Source organism: Pelecanus crispus, chromosome 10, assembly GCF_030463565.1.
Source record: "Pelecanus crispus isolate bPelCri1 chromosome 10, bPelCri1.pri, whole genome shotgun sequence".
NCBI classification, from domain to species: Eukaryota; Metazoa; Chordata; class Aves; order Pelecaniformes; family Pelecanidae; genus Pelecanus; species Pelecanus crispus.
In genome coordinates, this window is record NC_134652.1 from 28636127 (window position 1) to 28660007 (window position 23881).

The 23881-nt window shown below is 39.9% G+C and overlaps 1 protein-coding gene across 1 annotated transcript in view; it reads right to left on the reverse strand.

The window, feature by feature from the left end:
* ZCCHC24 (zinc finger CCHC-type containing 24) overlaps positions 1-23881 on the reverse strand; it is a 114953-nt gene that overhangs the window by 89143 nt on the left and 1929 nt on the right. Inside the window, exon 2 of the mRNA XM_075717961.1 lies at positions 8137-8337. Coding sequence (XP_075574076.1) covers positions 8137-8337 — 201 coding nt within the window. The remainder of the gene's footprint in view (positions 1-8136; positions 8338-23881) is intronic.

Sequence of the window (23881 nt, forward strand, 5' to 3'; positions counted from 1 at the left end):
GTAAACAGAGTACAGATTTACACCAATGCAGTGTTCAGCCTACTTCAAAGGAGTTTATAAACAAGTCTCCCAGTGACTTGCACAGGATTTGGATCTGGTCTGTTGTGCATGGTTTTTAAATATAAATTATGCACGTTTAAGATAATTAGTTGTATTATTAGTACGCAGATCTACAATAGTAGGAACATAAGGCTGGAAGATGCCTTGGGATGTTCTCTCGCTTGTCCCTGGACAGGATCACCTGTGAAAATCCTGATGTATGTTTATCTATACTGTTCTGAAAGTCTTCCAATGATCAAGAGCCTTCCCAGGCACTCTATTTCAATGCCTCACAGTTAGAAAGAGCAGCCTAGTTGAAGTCCAGGACTCTGGACTCATTAGCTGCGGATCTGGAAAACTGTGCCCTTCATGCAAGGTTTTCTGTATATTTGCAACTTATTAACATGCCTTGTTGTGGGAGCAAACAACACTGGTTCTTCAGTCTTTCAACAGAAGTCATGTTTCGGAGATCCCACATTAATTTCTCTCCTCTCCAGTCTTCCCTGAGTTACTATGCTCAACGTGGACCCAGCTGAGGCTTTACCAACGCCAAAACCTTATTTAGTTGAAATGCCAGGTATCCATAAGGGTTTACATTTAAACAGCATTCTTTTCTTGATATCCCTGTTGTTGTCAGTGCCCAACTGACTTGAATTTATCTAGATAGTGAATATGCAAATGAGATTCAAAGGTAAACAAAAAGAAGTTGGAAAACTTCAATGAAACCTCAAATTCTGTGGCGGGTGATCCTCCAACACCTGTCACACAGCCCATTGGTAACCATCACACAGGACCTGAGATTCCACCCCAAGGTCGCCGCAAAGACCAAGCAAGCATGCCCTCTTACAGTATTTGCCTTTATCGCATCTGTTTACATTGCGTTTCCCACAGCAGAAAAAGGTTGAACTCGTATCAGTAATGAAGACAGAACCACAGTAATAACGGCTTAGTGATGGTGCTGAAGGAGGAGTTTGGTTTTGGCTGGTCTTCCAGACTTTTGGGAATGTAATACAGAGTAGTGAACTAGACAGGAAAGGGGCACAGATACAGGTCACTAGATATTTCTGTTTTCTTTTTCACTATCTAACTGCTCTTATTCTGGTTTGTTAGGCTTCAGTATCTTCTTTCCAAACATCCCATTTATCAAACAACTGGACATAAATGCCACATATGATAGCCACAGTTTTAAAACCAGTACTTTGGGAGCATGCTGTCAAAGCAGAGCTGTTTGGATGCCCTCTACTCATATACAGCTGTCCAAGTTACTTGCCTCTCTGATAAATTATTTAAAGCCATAACATGCACAGCTTATCCAGAATTCCCAAAACAGAGAGAAATGAGCATTTTCTGATGCTTCAAACTCTTAAACAGCTTACATTTCCAGAGATAAAATGGATGTGACAAAATTACAGCCCACCATACTTTTGTTACAAGATTTCTGCAAGTCTTCATAATAAAAGTAGAAATATATCCAGCTAAACTCACAAACTCTGAAAAAACTTTGCAGGACTAAGTTCAAGCATATAAGAAAAAAAAAACAAACTCACAACCCTGCAATAAATTTTGTGGTATATTTGATATCATGGAGTTGTCAAAACTGTGGTCAAGAAGTAATTTAAAAAAATCTTAGCCAAGTCCAAATCATCTAAAATAGTTTTATGCAGGTTCTGAGTGGAAAAATATGGATAAATGAAAGTTGTATGTTGTGTATAAACAAGACTTTTGAGAGCCTTAAATTGTTCCAGTGTGTCATAAGGTTGAAGTTTAGTATGCACGTAGCTATTTACAGAATGAACATCTAAGAATTACAATTTCTTATACAGATATACTTAGGTGCAGAAATATGCACTATACAAAATGGTTTAATGTATCAAAATGTATTTCAAAGATGGAGAACTGAGGGGCTGGATATATATAGATTTGTTTTCTGGAGCGTCACACACAGTTTGGAAACAATTACTTATAGTAGAGATTAACAGCTTTTTCCTCCTTTTCATACAGGTTCTCTGTCGGTGCTGGTCTTATCAAAATCAGTGCTACTGCACCAGATTAATTTAGCTCTCGTTTTCTTTTATTATACGTCCCATATTTTCATCTTTATCTCTGTAAAAGGAATACTAATTTTAGTGATTCAAATACCACTTCATTCATATCAGGGACTGCATGGTCAGGCCTCTAATAACTCTCTAAGCCAACAGAATTGAAGCATAAACAAGAGACCTGCACAGCACCATATCAAACGCCAGTAAGTATACTCTGATCAAAAACTATGGTGGATCCCGCAAAATTGAGCCATACAGGGTTTCAGATTCCCAAGGAACTGGAGAGCTTGACCCCTCATCCTGCAACTGAATAAGAATACCAATATTTCACTCAGTTCAATGGAGAAAAGATGTGTTTATTTGGAAGCCATCACCCGATACCCAAAAGACTACTGTAAAATGTAGCAACTGTCAAAAATTATTATTTTCAGAGGGAAGATTTTAAGACTTTTCAAAGTCTGTGATCTCCTTTCATTCCAGAGCACTCTGAAATGTCATTTTCCAAATTTCAACAGTTTTGTTTTGCTTTTTTTTAAAATTAAGATCTCTAAGCCAAAACTGAGAAAGGTAAAATCTTGCTATCTTTGTAAAGATGGCAACTTGTTCATCACTGCCATCTTAGCCAGCCTTTGGTACCTGGAGGAAGCACAGCTGTGGACTCCTTGTATTTTGCGGCCATTTGAGATCCTTGCACAACCATAAGGCGCAAGACAAATCACATTAATGCTTCAGGCATGAGAGTCACTGCAATCTTGCAGCCAAATAGCTGCCTGCTAAGCCAGCTCTACTGCCAAAGATCCACTACATCTGACCACAGGGAGGGACAGCTTCAGGGCAGCATGATCTGGCAGACCAAGCTACGGACTAAGAAGAAAGGACTAAACTCAGCTTGACACTGATTTCTTCCACATCCTGCATGAAACCACAAGAGCAAATCTATGCAAACTCAAGCAGCCACAGTAATTACCTACTACTCCCATTGACTCAAATATGTGTTCTCAAGGCACTTTAGTTTTACAGGGTCTGCTTCAAAGATCACTGTTGGCAATGGAAAGACTCCCACTGTTAGCCTCATTAATATGGATCATGCCATACACTTCATTCACAGATTTAAAAATGCGGTGCAAAATGAGGCTAATATTGTTTCCCATTACATATACATCTGTGGTAGTATGTCTGTACTTCTATGAGCACGCACGTGCATTTTCCTCTATGAGTATAGTGTTAAATCAGGAAACACGCTGTGTAACAGTTCTGTGTCTCCCAGGGCCTGGACTAAATAATTGTAGAGCACCAGGGATTTGACTGCAGGATGGTGATATTTGCTGGGTTGGTTTTTTTCCCCCCACCAAGTCTCCATGATGCGGGAGTCCTTGCCTGTGTAGAAATTTACAGGAATTGTCAGGAAGACTTTTTCAGAGAGCTTGGCACTGGCACAGGGATCAGAGCAGTTTCCTTGTTCAGCATTCAGAAAGACATGGCTGGAGCCATGTATTTTTTGAGTGACTAGGCCTGCACATATTTTCACAAAAGGATTTGACAGTACTTGAATAAAGTTAGGATAGCGGGACCAGCAGATGGAACTGGTGCTTGGCAGAAACACAAGGTTGAACAGTTTGGAAACTTTGAATACAGAGATGCTTTGCTGGAGCTCTGAGCTTGGACCCCTACAAGCACAACTTTGTTGATGCCTTTGCTGTTAATCCATTACTGCCCAAATTAAGAGGAGGAATGACATTTGTAATAAATGAGGTGTAGGACCTGTGTCCACATATTTCCTTCCCAAAGAAGATTTTGAGCCATGGCAAAGGTTCAATCACTCAGCAGCTTCTCAGAACCTGAACTAGGTGTTTTATTCACAAATGTCCATATATACAGTATCTAACACCATACCCCATTATCCTGTACTTTCTGCATATAAAACCCATATGATAGGTCTGAGTTTAGGGTGACAACATCATGGAAGGGTGGTAACGCCATTAACATCCCTACACTGTATGTAAAGGAGCAAGATTCATTTTGTATAGGCCATGCACAGTACAAACAAACCCACTGTTTATATTTTGTAGGACTTAAAAATACAGACTACAGTGATAATGGGTGAAAAGAGACAATGTAACTTTTTTTAAAAGGTCTTCTGGGAGTACCTACATCTGCTAGATAAATAAATGTCATAAAGAATCATGTATCTTAACTCTTACTGGCCCAGAAATCATCATTATTTGTCCTGGCAAGGGAAAGAAAACCTATGGTTATCATGCGTATGTAAGATGTACACTGGCACAGTACCTTCGGGTAAACAAATTTTGACAAATCTATATACATATACATTTACACAACATGCAACTAACCACTAGTAAACAAGATAGGAAAGTACTCTCATTCCTCACCTTCCTTGCTCTTTGAAGAGAAATATTTTGTATATTTGATGGCACTGTCAATCATAATTTAAGAGCGCCACTGTTTCAGATGTAAGAGCACTGCTTTCAACCTTTATTCTCTAGACATTTTTCAGTTCATTCAAGTCAATGAGAGTTCTGTATGTGAAAGAACACCAGAGAGGTGAGAGTAAGATGCTATTGTCTGAGCCACTGAAACTCAAAAATTAGTTCAGAGAAAATGTAGGTATGCTGTAAAGATGACACTAAAGATAAAAAGTACTGTATTTTTTATAGACATAATAATTGCAAGAGTTTTTGCAAATGTAGGCAAATTGGAAGTGATGAATTTCAGTCATAACATTGCTCTCATTTCTGGTAGTTTCTAAAACAGAGAACACGCTTTCTATCACTACAGATCACACAAACTACGTGGTAAAATAATAGAAGTTTGCTAAATCCCATTTCAATTTCCAAACAGATAATTTTGGACAGGATATTAGACAAACTGCAGATACCTGAGGTACTCAAATACTAAAGCTGGCCTTTTTTTGTTTGTAATTATTTAACCTCCTAGAATATGATCATCACTTAAGACATAAGTCTGAACTGATACATGTATTTTCATCAGTATGGTATACCATCAACTTGTACAGCAACAGAGAAAAACCATGCGTCTTTATAGTGTTTATAACAAGCAGAGTTAAGGGAGGATATAAAGTCTCAACATTGTTACACAATTTCTTTGTTATGCAGGAAAAACTCCACAAAACACCCAATTTCAAAATCTGTTTCTTATTAGGCAGTTACATAAAAAGAAAATAAAAATACTGTATGATTTAGTGATATGCATTTTGTCCAAATCAAATTAGTTTATCTCTTTTCTCTATTCAAATTTAAGTGCTTTAAAAATGCATAGCTACAGCCTTTTTTTGGTAGGATTTGCAAAACAACTTTCATTTTTAACAGCACTAGAAAAACTAAGCATCAAAATCTAAGCTATTAGAGTAGTGCATATAATGTTCAAATTAAGAAATCAGTTATCGTCACAAGCAGCGGTAACAAATGGGGTCTTTCTAACAAAGGCCTGATCTTGTCGCTGGTGCTCCCTTCTTGTGCACAATGTTTTCAACATTTTGAACGTAACTTGTGCACACAGGGTCATCCCCTGTAGATTTGTCCTCAAATCTAGATAAAATAAGGGTAGTGCTTAAGTTTCTGTGAATGCTTAAGTCTGCTCTTTTTCAAGAAAGCACTTATATGCTGACTAGACCATAAAACACTTGCTTGTGTTAAAAATCTCCAATAAAGCAGAACTAATTTCATATCACCTGTTCCTTAAGTAATATAAACTTTGATCTATAGAAACGGATACATGTGCACACAGCAAAATGCACTGATGAGATCTGTTCTGGGATGCCATTCGTACATGTAATCACTCATGCGCAAGGAGATGAAAAGCGCAAGAGGACAGCCATGAGAGGGATTGGGGAATAGAGAGTCCGTCTACTTTTTGTGAGGAGACTGAGAAAACCTGGCTCCGTTAGTCCTACAGAATGAATGCTGAGAGAGGATATGATTGCAGTCTATTAATACATCCTGAGATAAACACCAGGGAGGGAGAAGAGCTATTTCAGTGGAGGACAATGTTGGCAGGAGAACAAATGATTGTAAAGTGGCCATGAGTTACACTTATCCTGGAAATTGAAAGATTTCTAAGTACGAGAGGACTGAGGTTCTGGAGCAGCTTCCCCCGTCAGCAGTAGTGAGGGCAAAATACTGAAATGTTTCCCAACTAAAACTTGATCAGTTTACGAAAGGGACTGTATGATCTGGCTGCTTGTAACTGTAGAAGACCACGTGCAGTGAGCAAGCAGATGCCTCCCAGTCCTGTGTTCCTTCACTCATTACTTACTAGCTCATAGGCCAGCTGCAGGGTATGCTCTGTAGGAAGTCTTTTTCCTGGCTCACAGTGAAATTGAAGACTTTACTAGTGAAATCTTAAAAAAATTACATAGGATATGCAATTTAAGTAAATTAATCTTTCTACACGAACCTTAATTTGTTTGCCTCTCCTGGATTTCTGTGGGTATGTCTTCAATTTTCATTAACTGCTCTTTAATCTCTAGTGCCTCAAACTGTAAAAATACCTATGAAAGAGATAATGCATTTCTGCTCCAGCTCTGACACATTCACTTGGGACCATCTGTGCGAGCTGCATCTTGCATGTATTGATCGTCAAGGGACCTGTTGCATTCATTTGGTTTCTTACACAGCACAGCACAGCACAGCCATCTCGCACAGTTCAGCACTCTATTTCTCTCTGCCGCATATTTAGTAGTTTTAGTTCTAATCCCCTTGTTAAGTACTGTATGCTATTACATGGTCCTATCTCTATATTTTACTGTAACATGCTAAACTAAGTACATTAAACACAGAAGTATATGAACCAGAGTGTTTTTGATCTCCTAGCAAGGAACATTTCATATTTTTTCCCTAAAGAAAACTGCCTTACTCAACATATATTGAAATAATATGAAGTAAAAATACTTTCAAGTGCCACACCCAAGACTGCAAATGTACTTTAATTCCACAGTTTTCATTAGAATTAATGGAAGTTATACAGCTAAAGTCCATTAAGAAAACAGTTTAGTCTATGCATAACAGCAGGAGGAATACACTCAGCTAAAGCTCATCTGACATTAGACTTGATTTCATGCTGACCCTGCTCAGCTGGCAGATGCTTTTCCGCCTGTGTTTTGGCTTATCTATGTCTGACATCCTCAACAGTGAATTAACTAGAGTTAATTCTGTGCAGATTAATTCTGCAGAAAGTCACACATTAAGAGGGTAGGAGGTTAAAGCCATAGTGAAGCGGATGCCAGTAATGTCCACATCTGTATTTCTAGAGTATTGGCAGCCCTTTAATTTCCTTAGGACTCTACATAGAATATTGTTGGAGTTGTGAAAGTTTAAGCCAGCAACATGCCTGCACCCAGCTGAAACTTGAGAGGATGGAGAAACATCAGTGTACTGTGGCTTGGAGCCTCAGAAAAGAAAACTGCAAATTGGTGAGTGGTTTTAGTGTACGCTGGTTTATACCTCTTTTCGGAGGAAATAAATATTGCCAGTTTTGCCACTGCAAAAAAGTTCTGGGAGTCCAAGACCACCACATTTGTCAAGTATAGCAAACCCCTTCTATGAGACGGAAGACATTTTGCACCAGATATACTTGGAGCTTGTGTCACTGCAACACTGATTTAAAGTCCTTATCCAGTGCAATGATTTCTTCCCCTTTAGCACACGGAACTTGTTATATTTTTATTAAGTGCTATTGCCAAACTGACTGTACAGTCTGCTGCTTGAAAATGTATTTTACATAATCTCTGTGATAGAAAATTACATAGTAGCCATTTTTAAAATTTCTGAAATCTACTTATCATGTGCCTAGATGAATATCTTTTGTAATTCTTATTAGGCAAATGAAATAGTATATTTTTTCCATCAGCATTGTGATAAAGAATATATTAAAAGAACACATGGCTAGCTTGGCACTTTGTCAAGCTATTTTTTCAGTGCTACTCTACAGAACTACTTCAGTCAAATTCTGTGTTAGTAAATCAAGGAAGAGTGAAAATTTTCATGAACATTTTTTCAGAATATTGTATATTCCTTACCTGTGGGCAGTCTTTGATGTAGTGTCCCTTGTTAAAACAGAGGTGGCACAGGTAGTTAGGAGGTGGCCTCTTGCTGGGTTTTCTGGCTTCTGAAGAAAGGGATAGGTCAGAGAAATGCTCGGTGAGGGAGCTTAACCCATCCACAATGTTATTAAGAGAGCCATAAGGTGATGCACTCTTGTACAGACTGCTGCTCAGAGCCTGCAAAAGAAAAGAAAAAGGCCACATGAAACATAGTACTGTATTAATTATTATTCCAAGACTGATCTAAGTAAGGGAAGGATAAAAATAACAGAAAAAAACCATGATTTTTTTTTTTTTTTTTTCATTAAGAATATGGCTACATATTTGAGGAGACCAATACACAGGTCATTAGTAAAGGGGCTTCTTGAAGGCAGTGCCATGGAGCTGGTCACCTCGCTGCTGAGGAAATTATTGAGCTTGCCATAGTTCACTTAGTCAACCTTTCCCCTAAGCAATGATTGCTTTCTTGTGTTTGATCATACCACAGTCATGGTACAGTTAGAATATGCAGGCAAAAAGCTGGAAGAACAACCCACAAAAGGGAACATTTTTGTGTCCAGAACTACTTATGCAAACAATACTAAAGTCAGGGAAAGGAAAAGATTACCAAGAAAAATGTAAACTAATTTTTAATTTCCAATCTGGTTAATGTCACAATGAACACAGAGTCCTATGTTCACACAAGAATAAGAAACATTCAGCTCTATATCTGTCTTGGATTTTCTAAGGGGAAACCTGATGTGATTTAAACATTTCCTGATAAACAGTAAATACCTAGTTTTTGTACTTCACCTCGATAGAATCTTCACTCAATCTGCAAATCAAAATCAGGAGCTCCTAATTTGCCATTCTGTAGTTTTAGAACAGCAGGAAACCCATAATCACCTAAATAGTTAATCTCCCTAATGGAGATAACAAGGATTCATTCACTTTAATATTGTAAGGGTCAAAAGAAACTGTGCAGTAGGAGTTTAAAAAGTAAATAATAACTTTAAAAAAAAAAAAAAATTAACATGGTAACGAATTACTGTAGAAACAGGACCAGCTATTGACAGTCCTCTCCACCCTGAAATGACGGAACATATTTCACAGGGTGTTTCTATGTTAGGTCTGCTACACCTCACAATAATGCAATGCTCATGTCATTCTCCTGGCATCACAGAATTACTGCTGGCTTATGGGAAAGCGAGGTAAGAAGAGGTCCAATCTGTGCCTCTGTGGAGACCTTGTTTTTCAGTGTTACTAAATCTAAATATTTCAATGGAGTCTTTGTATATGTCATATTTGTTTTCATATGTTTATATATGTTATATACATATTGAATATGTGCATCGAAATTGATTTAGAGAGTCTGTGAAATAAATCTGAAATGGAATTACATTTATCTCAAAGATCTCAAACATTCAGGATGTCTGCATAGTGAGTGCGTTTTCTGGGTAACAGTCACATACCAAAAGATTCATATTGAAGCCCTAGGCACAATTACCTGGATGAGTCCCAACTACCACTGAATCCCATCCCACTGCAGATGGTGTATACTATAAAAAAAAATTCAGCCTAAGTGGCAGGCCACCGCCATACAGATAATCCGCTTCACCCACCGTCACTATACTCAAACACAACGTGCTGAACTCCACTGACCCCTCTTACAAAGCTGAAGCTGGTGCATGGCAGCAGGATCAATTCAAAGGGCAATGGAGTAGGGTCTGATCTCACGGGGGACTTCACACATGTCCTGGCACTGAAACGCCCATCATTTTATCCCCAGCACAGAATAGGTCTGTGCTGGTGCAAGATGTTCTGGCTGCTGAGAGGAGAATCAGTCACTTTGTTTCAGGGATTAAACACATACATTTTAAAAGGAAAAGCTATTTGAAAGGTTTTAGCTGCTTTAGCCATCAAGCAACCAAAGATACCTCCAATGGTCACTGGAATTTATTTTCTAAGATTTATTGGACACTGTTGGAATGAGAAATTCTTGGCATCAAATTGTTAAAAGGAAGGGGAAGTGCTATGGATGCCAAAATAGTATTAATTAACAGTCTTCAAGAAGTTCTTGTCTCCCTAGGAGCCACTTTCTCTTACATACACTTGGAATAATACAAAATCTTTCTTTTTAAGAGCCCCTATTGCCAAGAGATTCTTAAAGTACTTCACATGCATTACACCCATCAGTAACTTTGCAAATTCCCTTTTATCTGATTTTTATAGAAGGGTGCGTATTTGGACACAGAGAACGTGCGAAATCCCAAATTCTTTACCCATTGCCAAAATCTGGATCATCCCCTGGGGACGTAGAATATGGAACTCCCGCCCATCATGAGGCTGCTATTTCTGCCCCCAGGGCCAACCCAGTGACAAAACAGAACATACATACCTGCTTTGAATTGGACATACAGCTCGCAGTGGTGACTATTTTCTTTTCTACATATCCTTTACACCGAGCTATTACCCCCATTATAAGGGAGCAACTTGGCACCACAGCTGGATATTACATAATTCACGCCTCCACCAACCCTTCTTGGCACATTTCAGGTCAAGACAGAAAGGTAAGGGTTGCAATGACCACAGTTTTGCCCGCTCTGTCAGCAAACCTTTACAAACTTTTGTTTGTTTCAACCATGGCAGCCAGAAGCCTTGTCAAAGGCCAGGATCCCACCAGACTACAGGCTGTACTGACACTAAATCACAATCTTAGCAGCCACCAATGACTCTGTGGCCAAAGCGTGACACATGGCTCTGAAAGGGGCCACCTGGTTCAGCTGGCAGGGCGTTAGTACGATATGTGCCAAAACTGGACATGCCAAAACATCCAGTCTACACACACCACCATGAAACACTTCCCTATAATCATCCTGAGGCTCAGTGTTAAAAAAGGAAAAGACACAAATATAACATCCCAGAAGATGACAGTAAAGGAGAAGACGGACATTGCTGACATCGCTGGTGCTTCAAAGAACAATGAATTCCTTAAGGAAAATTCCTAGATGATCCTAAGATGCAACGCATCTCTCCTGGTATAGAGTCAGGCAAACCGCTTCAGCAGTTCCTGCCAATCTGACCTGGAAAATGGTCTTAAATCAGTTTAACTTCAAGTCAATGTGAAAAACACATCAATCTGGCACTTGAAAGATGCTATAAAGAGCACCAGTGCAAACGGTGCTATATCCTGTTGCTAGCTGTGGAAATCTCCGGTTCTTCAGCAGGAGATGAGGGCAAAAGCCATTCCAAAAAAGCCAAGTTATATAGTAAGGGTGGTGGTGGGAAAGTTCATCCCAGCCCCTGGAATCAAATAGTGAAAGGCCAGGAACATGTAATGAGTGTGATGAAAGCAAATGGTGATTTAGCACGTTTTGTCTTTGTAGAAGACAAGGGGTGAATGAATATGGCTGAGATACATAAAACAGTTTGGTGGGGTTTTTTTGTCTGGGGCACTTAATTGAGCAAATTAGCAATTCAACTCTTACTAAGTGTTTGCACTGCTGCAAAGAGGATTTTTAAGAAGGGTTTTGAACAGAAACTTTGAATTAGCTTCACACTCAAAGAGGATGTCCAGGGGATGACCAGAATGACAGGGAGAATGATGGTCTCAGACAGATGACAGTAGAAAGGAAAACAGAGAGGAAGAGGGAAATGCATCCTGGCTCATTCTGGTCTCAAGTGTATTGGTATGCACCTGGGAGGTGGCAGGGAGGCTGCTCCTCTGACTAATTCCACCAAAAGCAATGACTGCTTTGTGTACACAGTGTGCTACTAGTAAAGCCAACCTATTTCTTTAAAAAGCAGACAACAAATACTACTTCTCAAATGGATTCTCATTTTGAGCTATAACAGGATAGAAAGGATTTGGCACTGAAAGGGTTAGTGCTCTCAAGAAGCTGAAAGACCACACTGCATGTCCTAATTACAAGGCTCATCAGGCCAGCTGCAATGAATTCAGGATTTTCTTATCTTGCTGCACTGGGAGGAGGGGGGACCTGGTAGTAAAACTTAGAAGCTGGCTTTGTGGGAAGTTTGAGCTGATAATGTAAGTTTGTTTGTCTGTTTGTTTTTTCTTCCTATGAAACTTGTTGACTTAGTTGAATGTGAACCAAACTGAAAATCTGGTGGTGTACTTTCCAAAGGTAACCTCTCTGCTCAGTAGATCTTTAAACTGTATCTGTTGGTGTTAGGAAGTAAGGCTTCCTTTGTTACTTGTTTGCTAAGTGTTTCCAGTTAAAGGGCACGTAATCTGTCAGGTTGTGGTGTGGTCCTTTGTGAAAGAGGCAGCTATTGTCTTCTACAGCTTAGTTACTCTGATTTCCAGTTGGGTAACATATGTGAGTGACTCAAGAGTTCCAGCATCTAACTCACCTCTGAGAAATTCCTAGTTAAGGGAATGATCTGGCAAATGCTCTTGATTCTCTTGGCTGGTCCCTGCCTTTCAGAGACAGCTTTTGGGATGTATGTGCCAAGAGGTGGATAAGGAAACACTGAAATGGAATTTGTCTCTTCAGCTTCTTTTTTAGCAATGGTATAAGGTTGAAAATAAAGACAATGGTACTGTTACAAATACGCAATGAAACATTTGAACAAACAGGTGGCAAGTCTTACTTTCCAAATTTCCCACCGGTGTGGCTACTGCTTTAGCTGTAAAGGTATTTTTTAATGGGGAGCAGAAAGCATGGATAGCAAGATAGCATCTCAGTTATGACAACACTTAATTCTGCCCAAAGGTGATAGGGTTACCTATGTTCCAGAACAGCTTATATTAATCAGCAGTGGCAACCTGTTTATGCAGGAATGGCACCTTCTTATTAAGACATACAGGAGTTAAGGAGCAAAGCTTCTAGGCATGGGACTGGAAATACAGAGGCATGCCTGGAAAATGCAGTTTCTGTCTTAAGTTCTGTTTGTGGCTGCTGGATCCTTAAGGTAGTGATAAAGGGGTACAGATCCACCAGTTCCCTGAAGCTAGAATGACCTGTGCTGGCTGAAGGGGTTGATAGGCTGCATCTGGCCCAGTACAGTACATTTGTTTGATGCCCTTGGGGCTGTCTGGGCTTTTTTTAATTTAAAAACTATACTTTGAAAAAACAAACACACTGTCCCCCTGCCCCCCCCCCCCCCCAAAAAAAAAAAAAAAAAGGAATTACACTGGTACCCCTACACAATATCTCACCAATTAAAATAGAGGAGAGAAAGAAATATTTAAACCAGCCAAATGAGCACGAAGAAAATGCAATTTATTGCCCTCTTTGAAGTCATCTGCTGTTTAAGTGCAATAGCTAAAACTGGATAGAAGAAGCCATATGATGCTCCCAAACTGTTGGATACTGTGCACAGTATCCCTCGTCACAGATGTCCTTCTTTGTTCCTGCTAGTTAAGGGATTCAACGTTGAAGTTGGCAGAGGTGACTAATCCACCTTAGCAAGATAATTTCCTTCAGATGAGGCATCATTATTGTGACTATTCCACCTGAAATCCAGTGGGTTAACATTAAAAAAAAAAGCAAAATGAACCAGACAAAAAAAACCCCACAACAGTCCAATACTAAAAAGTTCTTGCCTATTTACAGCTGTTTAAAAGTATCTCTAAAAGACTTGTGAAAGAACCTGCTCAAGCTATAAGTTAGTATGATTTGTGCTAGTGGTTCTCTCTATGTTTGTTTTAATTGCACATACTGAAGTGAGGTCCTGTAGCATTTCAATATCCCTATAACATAGTCCAGTCATCAATTCTTCCACTACACAAAATAGTCTGTAATTGAAAAGTGATGAGAAAAGAACTTTTGATGACTTATTTTTGCTTTAGTATGTGGCCAACCTAATAAAGCAAACAAAAATAAAGCAGTCTTAACTTCCAGAGTTAAGTTTTAGTCAGCAGGCGCGATGGCTGTTTGAAGTTTGTTGGAAAAAAAGAGTTGGGTTGCCCTATCATCAGTGTGGAAAAAGTAAGGTTTTCATATACTGTAAGTTATAAACATTCTCCAGTCTGTGAAGCGTGTATGATGGTAACCAGACTAGCCATGCTAATTATTAGCCCTGCACTGAAATGTCAAAAGGTCCTTAAGTTATCAGCTTGGATTTTCATGAAGATAAGAACTGAGTACATCCCCGTGATGTGTCATGGATAGAACAGTAGGATAGACAAGTCATTGCCCTCACTCAGTTGCTACCTTCATGTCAGAGGAGAGGGAAATATGAAGCTACCCAAGCAGTAATTCAGTGGCTTGTATGTGCTAATATACAAAACTGAACCTGAGGGCCTATATCTGTTTTCTCTGCTAGTGCCCCATGGCTTGCTTCTGACATGGGATTTGTCTGTGGGGCCATGCAACATGTATGAAAGCACAACAGTTGCACCTGAAGACAATCATATGTGGAGAAGAACACTTCAAATCTCTGACTTTTCTGTGCTTCAGCTTGTATAAGTGGTCAAAACAGTTCCCTGGTTTTGTCCCCAGAGAAAACATCTAATGCAGAATCAATGTTTATGGCCAACCCCAAAGCCTTCTGAAAATAGAGGGATTACATGAAAATACTGTCATAAATTTAGTTGTATTAATCTCAGACAGAAGAAATAGAGAAGTTTAATTACCAAGGCTGAACTGGAAAAACCTCAAAAACTGCTCCTGTATGGCTTATGTCTGCTTTAGTTCCTCTGATAAATTATAGATACATTTACAGAAAACAGTTTAAGAGTTTACTCGGTAACATTTTATCATTGGACAACTGCAAGCAAAGATCATCACTCAGTGAAGAAAATGTTTGCCTGGAAGAAGAAAGAAAGACTCGGACTTCTGTTTCCTTCTGAAGTCAATGTTTAAGTTAGCTGTCAAAAAAACTAGTCTTTGGGCTGACTTTAGTAAAATGTGAATTACTCAAGTTTCTTACCTAAAAACACAGACAAATGTAGATTAGTCAAGTAAACCTTAATTAATGCATTCCTGGCTAGTTAGATTAGCCAAGTATACCTTAATTCGTTCTTCTTCTGTAGGGGGTTTTAGATAAACACATGCTTATATTAAACTGCTAACACTAATGCCTACTACTTCTATTTTCAGATAGATGGCACTAGGGCTTCCCTTTTGCAGAAACAGTATCTTAAGGAGACAACTATGAATGTGGCATGACTTGCCAGTAGTTGTGAAGCGAGTCGATGGTAGGGTGATGAATCTTTAATCCAGCGGATAGATCTCTAATCTAGTTATTCCAGATCTGACAGCTCAGCTGGTTGTGGTTTCTCAGGTTGTAATGGCTCCTTGCTGCTGAGACTCTGCAGAACAGCAAGTGGGTGCAACACGCTCCTCTGTGTATGAGTGGCGTACCTTCAATCCGCGGCAAGGTCGAAGAGCAATGCACGCCACCATCTCGCCTTGCTTTAAACCTGCTGGTCTTTAACATTTTGATCCAAAGCTTTCAAGGAGTTTCACAGATCTTTAGATCTTAAAAATGCTGTGCAGTGGTACAGAAGTAACAGAACACTGACAGTCAGGACGTTGCTCAGTCACCACCTTCGGGCCTGCTGAAGCTCAGGTAGGCCTCAGCTCTCCGCTAGCAGCGTGATCCTCCTCCTTTCAGCCTCAGGGAAAGGTTTGCCGTGGATGTCAGCGAGGACACTTCTTTTACACAATGTATGGGGACCTCACAAAAAGCCTTTAATGGCAGATGTGGAAAGGTGGGAAAGGAGAGGATAGAGATTTCTTCTGGTCAGAGGTGCACAGTCTTGGGGGAACTTTCTAAATCTTGCACCAAGCTCTGCAGGGATCCTTTTCATCCACTGAACGCTAAACAACTGCCCACTTATGTTAAAGAGAAGCTCTAACACACGAGCACTATACTAGGGACAACGGAGACCATTCACGTTGCAAATTACTTTTGCAAAAACACATCCCCACAGGAGCTTTCATTCCTCGGCCTGTCCCTCCACTGCCTGCAGCTGGGTCTCCCGCCGGCTGCAGACCGCCAACCTCCCTGACCTTTCTGAGAGCGGGCCGCGGGGAGGGCCTCCGCCAGACACCTCAGCCCCACTGCCTCCTCACGTTGTCAAAAAACAAGCCTATTTTGTGGATGTCCAGACAAGGTTCTCGGACGAGGAGGAGATTATGAAGGCTGTACAGCATAAAGTGAGGGGAGAAACGGACGGACATGTTTTGACCCCTGCGCTTTCTGCTACCATCTCTGTTTCCTGCAGGAAATCTTGTCTCAATCTGACCTGCAGTTTGAAAAACAAGAGTCAGGTTTCCTCTCATTTGGTGGGTCTTTTGACACTCCAAACATAAGAAAAATAACACCCGGAAATAGATATGTGCCTGTTTAAGACACACTTAGGAAAGCATTTACCTCCTGTGCAGCTCTTGCGTGATGAAAGGTTTTGCGAAGAAATGTCCATTTTGGGTTAAATGGAACTTTAAGTCTGAGACAGTTTTGTTTATATCATTTACATTCAGTAATGCCTTCTTGGCACAGAAAACTCTGTGATGGCTGCCAAAGTTTAAAAGAGGCAAAGCTAAGGTCACTGTCAGAGGTAGAAACAATACATCATCTGCCCAGAACGGGCCCCTCGCAAGGCGCTTAGGGCCTCAGTTCCTGCACTCATGGGAAGACAAAAACTTTTATTAAATTGAATATAGTGAGGAAATTAAATTATTTCCATGTACTAAATGACAGGCTGGAATTTCATTTTGTGACTCTAGCTTTTAGATAGTTTTATCTACATTTATAGCCACGCTCTTAATCAGTTGTAATACAGCACAGCTTGAAGTGTTACCTGAACAAGTAAACCTAAAATGTCACAATCTGCTTCAGATAAATTATGAAATAACAATTGAGTAATCTGGTTTCCAAGTAGAGTTAAGGACCCTTCTCCCCCCCCCGGTTGGGTCTGTTAGAGGAATGATTCTATTATTCTTTCCATTATTCTATTAATTTCAATTGCAATGTACATTTGTGACAGATGGTTATAAGAACACCTCTGTATTTCAAGGGCCACTGATGCTCAAACCCTCTTAAGAGCTCTTACTAACCCCTCATTTTCAGGATGCAATGACTGTACAATAGCTCCTTTGCTTTGCGTTCAGCCACAGGTATCCACGGCCCTAATGAATACACAGAAATAGCTGCCTAGCAGGCTGGCTTAGTGAGAAGAAATATAGGCTCCGACTCCCCTGCTACAATCTCAAGCAAGTTTAGAAACCAGGGACCCCTGGGTCGGCAAGAGAAACCTATGGGAGCAAGACAATCCCTTTAAAATGTTTGCTTGGTTGGCAGTTAGCTGGATGAGATGTAAATATAGGTTTCCAGATTCCTGTGATCCTTCTAGGGTATTACACTTGTGTTCATTCAGAAGAGACACCAAAGCCTGCCATGTGCAGAGAGTAGGCATGGGTGGTCGTTTAATACAGCAGGGATGTATTTCTGCTTTGGATATGAGAGCAACAGCCCCAGAACACGAGGGCATTTGCTGATCTTCAAACTACATCTGCAGAAACGCAAAACGTATTTCTTAAGGTACAGGTTTTGGAACACCATGCAGCAACAGTTGAAAGACCTAAGAAAAAGGGCCTACAAGAGGCTCCTTAGAATTCCTCTTAGTCAAAGTATTGGGCTTGTTAGTATTTGCTTACACCAAAACACATGACAGAAAGTAATGGGCTAGGTTTGTGATATGTTAAAACTTAAAACCCACCAAAACTCCCAACAGCTGCGCTGGCCTGGCTGCACAATGAGGGACATGGACAGAGCCCAGGCCTCATAACCCTGCATTTATTCTGCTTTCCTCAAGTGAATCTGTCTATAATTTTAGGTTCTACTTTTAGTGGATCACAGATTGTTTGTAATGTTTCTGAGAATAAAAACCGACCTGCAGGAAAAAAGAAGTGATCTAAGTTGTGACACTTAGGAAATACTATCTGTCTGAATTATGTTAGCATTACTGTAAGATTTGAATAGCTCTGTAAAACTTGATCGGTTCCTTTGATCCATAACTTCTCTGGAACCCAGACAGAAACTGAAGTAAATGGCCACAAAGCAAAGACTAGTATTCTTCCCATTTAATTTAACTGTGGCTTTCTAAAAGAGCAAGGGCAATTCAGGAGAGTGGCAAAATGGGCATCAGGATGATGCCCAATTTTCCTGGGGAAAAGAAACTGAGGGGAGGTACAAATATTACCTGTTATATTTCACAAAACCATTCAGAAGCTTTAGGGTGATATCCAGTATCACTTTTTAGGCAGCATTTGTATGTATGCATCTAGTTTTGAGGACAGTATACATTTGGTTTTCTTTCTATGCAACTACATATTATCAGTACTGTATGATTAGCTTTGTAATATCTGTGCCTGGACCTTCCTGAAACTGCACTGTGTCACTGTTTTTCATGCTTCTTCAAGTAGCATGAAAAAGATCCTCTGTCTTAGATTTAAATATCGATCAGGTGTCAGAGTCATTTTATGGCTCACTTAAACTCTGAACTAGAAATTTTTTCTTTGCATTAATCCTCACTTAGTGTCTGTCAATAACGTGATATTTTCTTTTAATCTTTTATTACCAAAGTAACAGGACCATTGCTAAAAGTGGTTTGCTATCTGTTTCATACAACTCCACAAAATCTCCCAAACAAACAACAACAACAATGAAAAGAAAGGAGGAGAGAAAAAAAGAGAGGGGAGTCAGCTTTTGGATAAAAATAGTTTTGTACACCTTCTGGTTATCTGTTTATTCCATAGACTTTATACATTAATATATTGGTTCAAGTTAGACTTGACTGTCTGACCATTTGTGCAGTTCATCAGAGAAGGATCTTCCTTTTCTATTCTGAATAACTGAGTCTGTGTCTGCAGAGCAAAAGATGAAGGGATGAAAATCATTACCCAACACACAGCTACATCACCCTTTTGTTTGGGTGCCTTGGGATGGAAGACACTGTAAACGCATAAAAAAAACTGTAACTGAAGGCTGTGTGTATAAAATAGAATTGTTACAAGAATTCTACACGCTTTTGCCCCCAATTATGGGTTGAGGTTTTTTCTATGTATTGCCTGTTAAGTTTTTTTCAAGATGTGAATGTATTTGTGAGACAGAAAGTGAATGCCAATGCTCCTCTCAATGAGGATTTGCATAAATACAAAATCCCAAGTGATTTAAAAGAGTTGGCAATAATTTTCAACTAATCAGGAAGAATACATACAATTGGTCTATCTTCTATTGCTAGCTTTTTTTTTTTTTTTTTTTTTGTACCTATCAAAAAGAAATCAATGGTCAAGCAGAAAGCCTATATTTCTCTTTTGGAAGACTTAACTTAGGTTCAGCAATTAATATTTTAGCTCTTGCCAGCTTTCTAAACACGGTTCAGCCTTTGATGTGATACTAAGTAGCTGCAGAAGACGATGGTGGATAATGCTTTTGTTGCCATGAACTAAAGCCCAGCTGTAAATAATTTTTGAACTAGTTAAAGCTAGAGGTAGCACTGTGTGCAGTAGGTAGCAAGGTGTGCTGCAGAGCTACAGCAGCATTTGCTTGAGGCGTGGGGAGGGTAAGGAAGCAACAGAAGAGTCTCTGGCTGTTGGAGCAACTTCAACACATCTTCACTTATTATTATTATTATTTCTGGGAGCTTTCTGCTGTTCTTACTCAGGTAAGGAAGCCCGAGTAAAGGCAACATAACTGTATTTAGAGTACTTGCTTAAGAGAACCAAATTTGGCTCTTGAGTATTCCCTTCTGCAATCAAATCGCTATTAGGTAATTCAGCCTTGGTGTGAAGAATAAGAAGGGTATCTACCATGTGCAGTACAGTGCACTTAAAAAAAAATTACTTCTGACGAGTAAAGAAGTCTAAAGCCATATCTAGGGGATACAAATGGAAGAGCGTAATTTGTATGATAACTTCAGTTTCCCACTTCTTATACAAAATACAGATCTTATTTTCAGACTCCACTTCCTATAGTACATTCACATATTTTTTTTTTTCTTCCCTGGCAAAAGAGCGTGTTTTCCAAAGACAGAAGCAGCAAAGCAGGAGGCCATGGCTGCAGAAATAAGAGCAGGGAGCAAAAAAGAAAACCTGAATCTTTGCATTTTACAGCACATATCCAGCTGGAATTGGAAATAGACTAGTTGTTAGCTCAAATACCTGTAATAGGACCTGAGACTTTGAGTCTAGAACAGAGAGTGGGCAGTGAAAGCTACACTTCGCGGCTGAGGCAATATCATCAAAAGGGCTCTAGAGCTGGCCGTGTGGGAGGATGGAGGAGGCTGATGCTGCCAAAGTCCCCAAACGCATACTGTCTCCTGACTAACAGAGATTCAGCTCCTTGGAATCTCTTGTAAGGACCAATGCAAGAATTGACCTTTAACCTCTTGAACAGTAGTTTGAAAGGAGCTGACTGGCACTTTAAGTAGCCACAAAATATCTGTAACGTACAATCATCCTGAGGCAGAGAGCACAAGTTCCTCCAACACGGGAATTGTTGAACTATTGCCTTTTCAATACAATTTGTAGAAGGATAAGGGCACTGACATGTTAGTGCTTACATGAAGAATAGTGAGAAAAATGAAGATGAGGAAATCGATCAAATAATAATCACTATTATTAAAGGATGCCTTTGTGTACTGCAGGCAACCTGTATGCTGCACTACGCTGACTGTCAATAACTACGCTTCAATATGAGGAGATAAAACTGTGGTTGTTTAGTCTGCAAGTGAGAAGCAAGAACTCCTGACTGCAGTACTGAGCACATTAAGTACTCAGTGGATCAGAAATGTGCTCTGTGTTAGAAGAACTAACAATATTCCACAAAATTAGGGCAATCAGAAATGTTTTAGAGCATGCTGCAATTTCTGCTAATCTGCATCTCTGTTGTATTTGCCTTAGGACCGTACTAGTTGTGGGCAGCCTCTTACAAGGTGTTTTGTTCTCTCTTTAAATCTTTTATTCATGGCTGTTCTCAGAGATATGACATTTAATTTAGTGGGTCAGATGCCTGATCTTGTATGGCAATCCCTGTATTCTTCTGATAGGACAAGAATGGTGAATCTATTTTTTTTTTTTTTTTTTTAAGTCTTATTCTCCTCCAGATTAATTAATCTAGGCTAAAGAACAGCTCTTTCTTCATCAAGTATCAGGCTAGTGTGTATTCCTCAAATTCTATGAAGGACAGATGGAAAACAAGTTTATCTGATATAAAATGTATTTTCTGTAGAAGTGCCAACTTCCTTCCATACATTTTTATGCTCTTGCCAGTGTTTCATGGGATTTTGTTGCTGTTACTATATGAGCATCGCTGTCATATTAACTTTATTTCTTTGGGAAGCTGCCTGATAAACAGCATCTATCCCAGTGCTGCAGACCTGCTTCTGTTCCATGGGGGTTTGAGCATTATTTGCCACAGTACATTCTAAATTTTTTTTTTTAATTCCCCAAATTTTCATGTCCAGGTGAGTGATCTGCACCTCACTGTAGCAAACTGGACTAGCTCATGTTCTCTCATTCCCAATTAGTTCCCCTCTTGCCTGTAAGGACTGGATCTGGAAGTCCCTGAGTCAGAAACATTAACTACTTTTTGAAAACAGTGATTATTTTCTTATCTAGTAATATGCAGGTTTTTGTGCTTAAGTAAGATTTGGTTTAGATCTGGAAAATGGCTGCCATAGAGGTTTCTAGAAGGAATTCCCCTCTTGAAAGACACAGAGTATTGCACATGGGCAAAGGATTCATTAGGACACAGGCTCCTTCTCATGTGTAAATATTGGCTTGCACCAGAATTAGCACTCCAGGTTCAAAGAAACAAGTTTGATTATTATAATATGCTGACTTCTAGTTACTGGTTGCCGTCTCTTCTTGACCAAAGTCAGCATTGATCCACTAGGATGCCTACTGTGAGTATAGAAAAATACTATATGAGTCTCTTACACCCTTATTCTAGGTTTCTCAATTATACTACTCAATGACACAAAGCCACAGTTACCTGGCTGTGTCTCAAATGCATTAAAACCCATGTAACCAGCCCCACAACAAAACCTCAAATACTCGGCTCTGATGGATGGTGTTATAATGAGGGTAGAGCTCAGTTCAATAGGCAATTTAATGCATCTTAATGCTCTAACATGCTTTCGTTTCATATCTAGGACAATAAACGCTGCAGTAAAGTTTCATTTAAAGCAGGTCTGTTTTGCAAAATGAGTCTTGCATATGGAACAAAACACTCATTGTCGCTTTACTGTTTAAACCTTTATTATTGCTTTTTTTTTCCCTGGTACAATGGGCTTTTATGCACCAAACAGCTGTGTTCATCATGTTTATTTAGAAGGCATCCATTGTAGTGGAAAAAGTCTGGAGGACAAAAATCTTGGTGAAGTGCAAGACTACTCTGTGGGTGCTGGCGCTTTTTTTTTTCCTGTCCAGTTCCTTTGGTCAGCATGCAAGTCACATACACAGGCACTGCCATGCAGACTTGCAAACCCTGTATAACAGCAACTTTTCACAAGTGCTGTCTCTTATTCCAAGCGTTGTCCTCCAGATATTTTCAATTGCAAGGCAACATATAGGATGCGTGACTATTTTACACCCTATGATCCTATCGTTTCTCAATCTGTTGCTATTTTGGCCCCTCATTAGGTCACTTTCCAAATATTGTGTACAGCTATGTGTCAATCATTCTCACAGCTTGGCTCCAGGCTAAGCCAACCCAGGACAAAACTGGGAGGAAAAAAAAAAAAATGCCAACCAAAGCAAGCACTGTGTAGAAAACAGTCAACAGTTTAACTGTGGAAAGCTATGTGTTGTTCCAAAGATAGCATAAGCCCACTTGATGCAAAAGCAGCATACAGTACTAATGCTCCCCAAAATAATCTTACGCAGTTGAAATACGTGGTGTATACCCAATGGCATCTGCAAATAAACAGATGTGAGAATCTCAAGAATTAAGAGCATGACATTGTAGGAAACTCTTGGGTGGCTCCTGCCAAAAAAGCAGTCTAGTTTCCAGCTTCTGGAAAGAACAGAGCATCTAACATATTGACAGAACTTTTTTTTGAGCAACAGTATCTCTAACACCTTCTAAACCTTTGAATGAAAGCTGCTGTCTAAGCAGGCAGCATTAGCCTGGGGAACTCGAGGGTTCCCTACTTTTCTTCGGGGTACATCCGGCAGGGCAAACGCGTTCCCATGCCGTGTGAGATGGCTGTGCCCCCTTCCCTCTTTTCAGGTTACCCTGTATTAACATGTAGTTCAGGTAAAGATTTGAAATGCAGACTGTCTGTCAGCCACACAGTCAATGCTGTTGTTGTCACAGGCTGGAAAATGAACTGGAACAAACTAACATGCTTGATCTTTTAAAAATATTAAAATATCTGTATGGAATGAAATGGCTTCTTCTTTCCTGAACGGTGAATGCTCTAGGCTTTCTACAGAGCTGGCATTCTCAGTTGTTGTCATTCATGTGCCTCAGGAAACTGTAATGAGGTTAAAAAGAGCAGCATAAAGTTGCATCCATACACCTCACAGATGATAGGAATCCATACAGAAACGCAGCTAAGGTGACTGCTGGGATCCAAAAGCAGCACGGCCGGGGGAGGCTGCGAAGGGGCTGGCTGCTCGGAGCTGGGGCTGAAGCAGGGGCCTGGGGAAGGCCTGGCATTGTGGGGAAATGATTTTCCAGAAGAAAAGAGAAAGCAGTTTGAGGAAAAAAAATGGAAAGAAATGTGAGCCAAGTGGAAAGGGAGAGTGTGTGACAAAAGGAT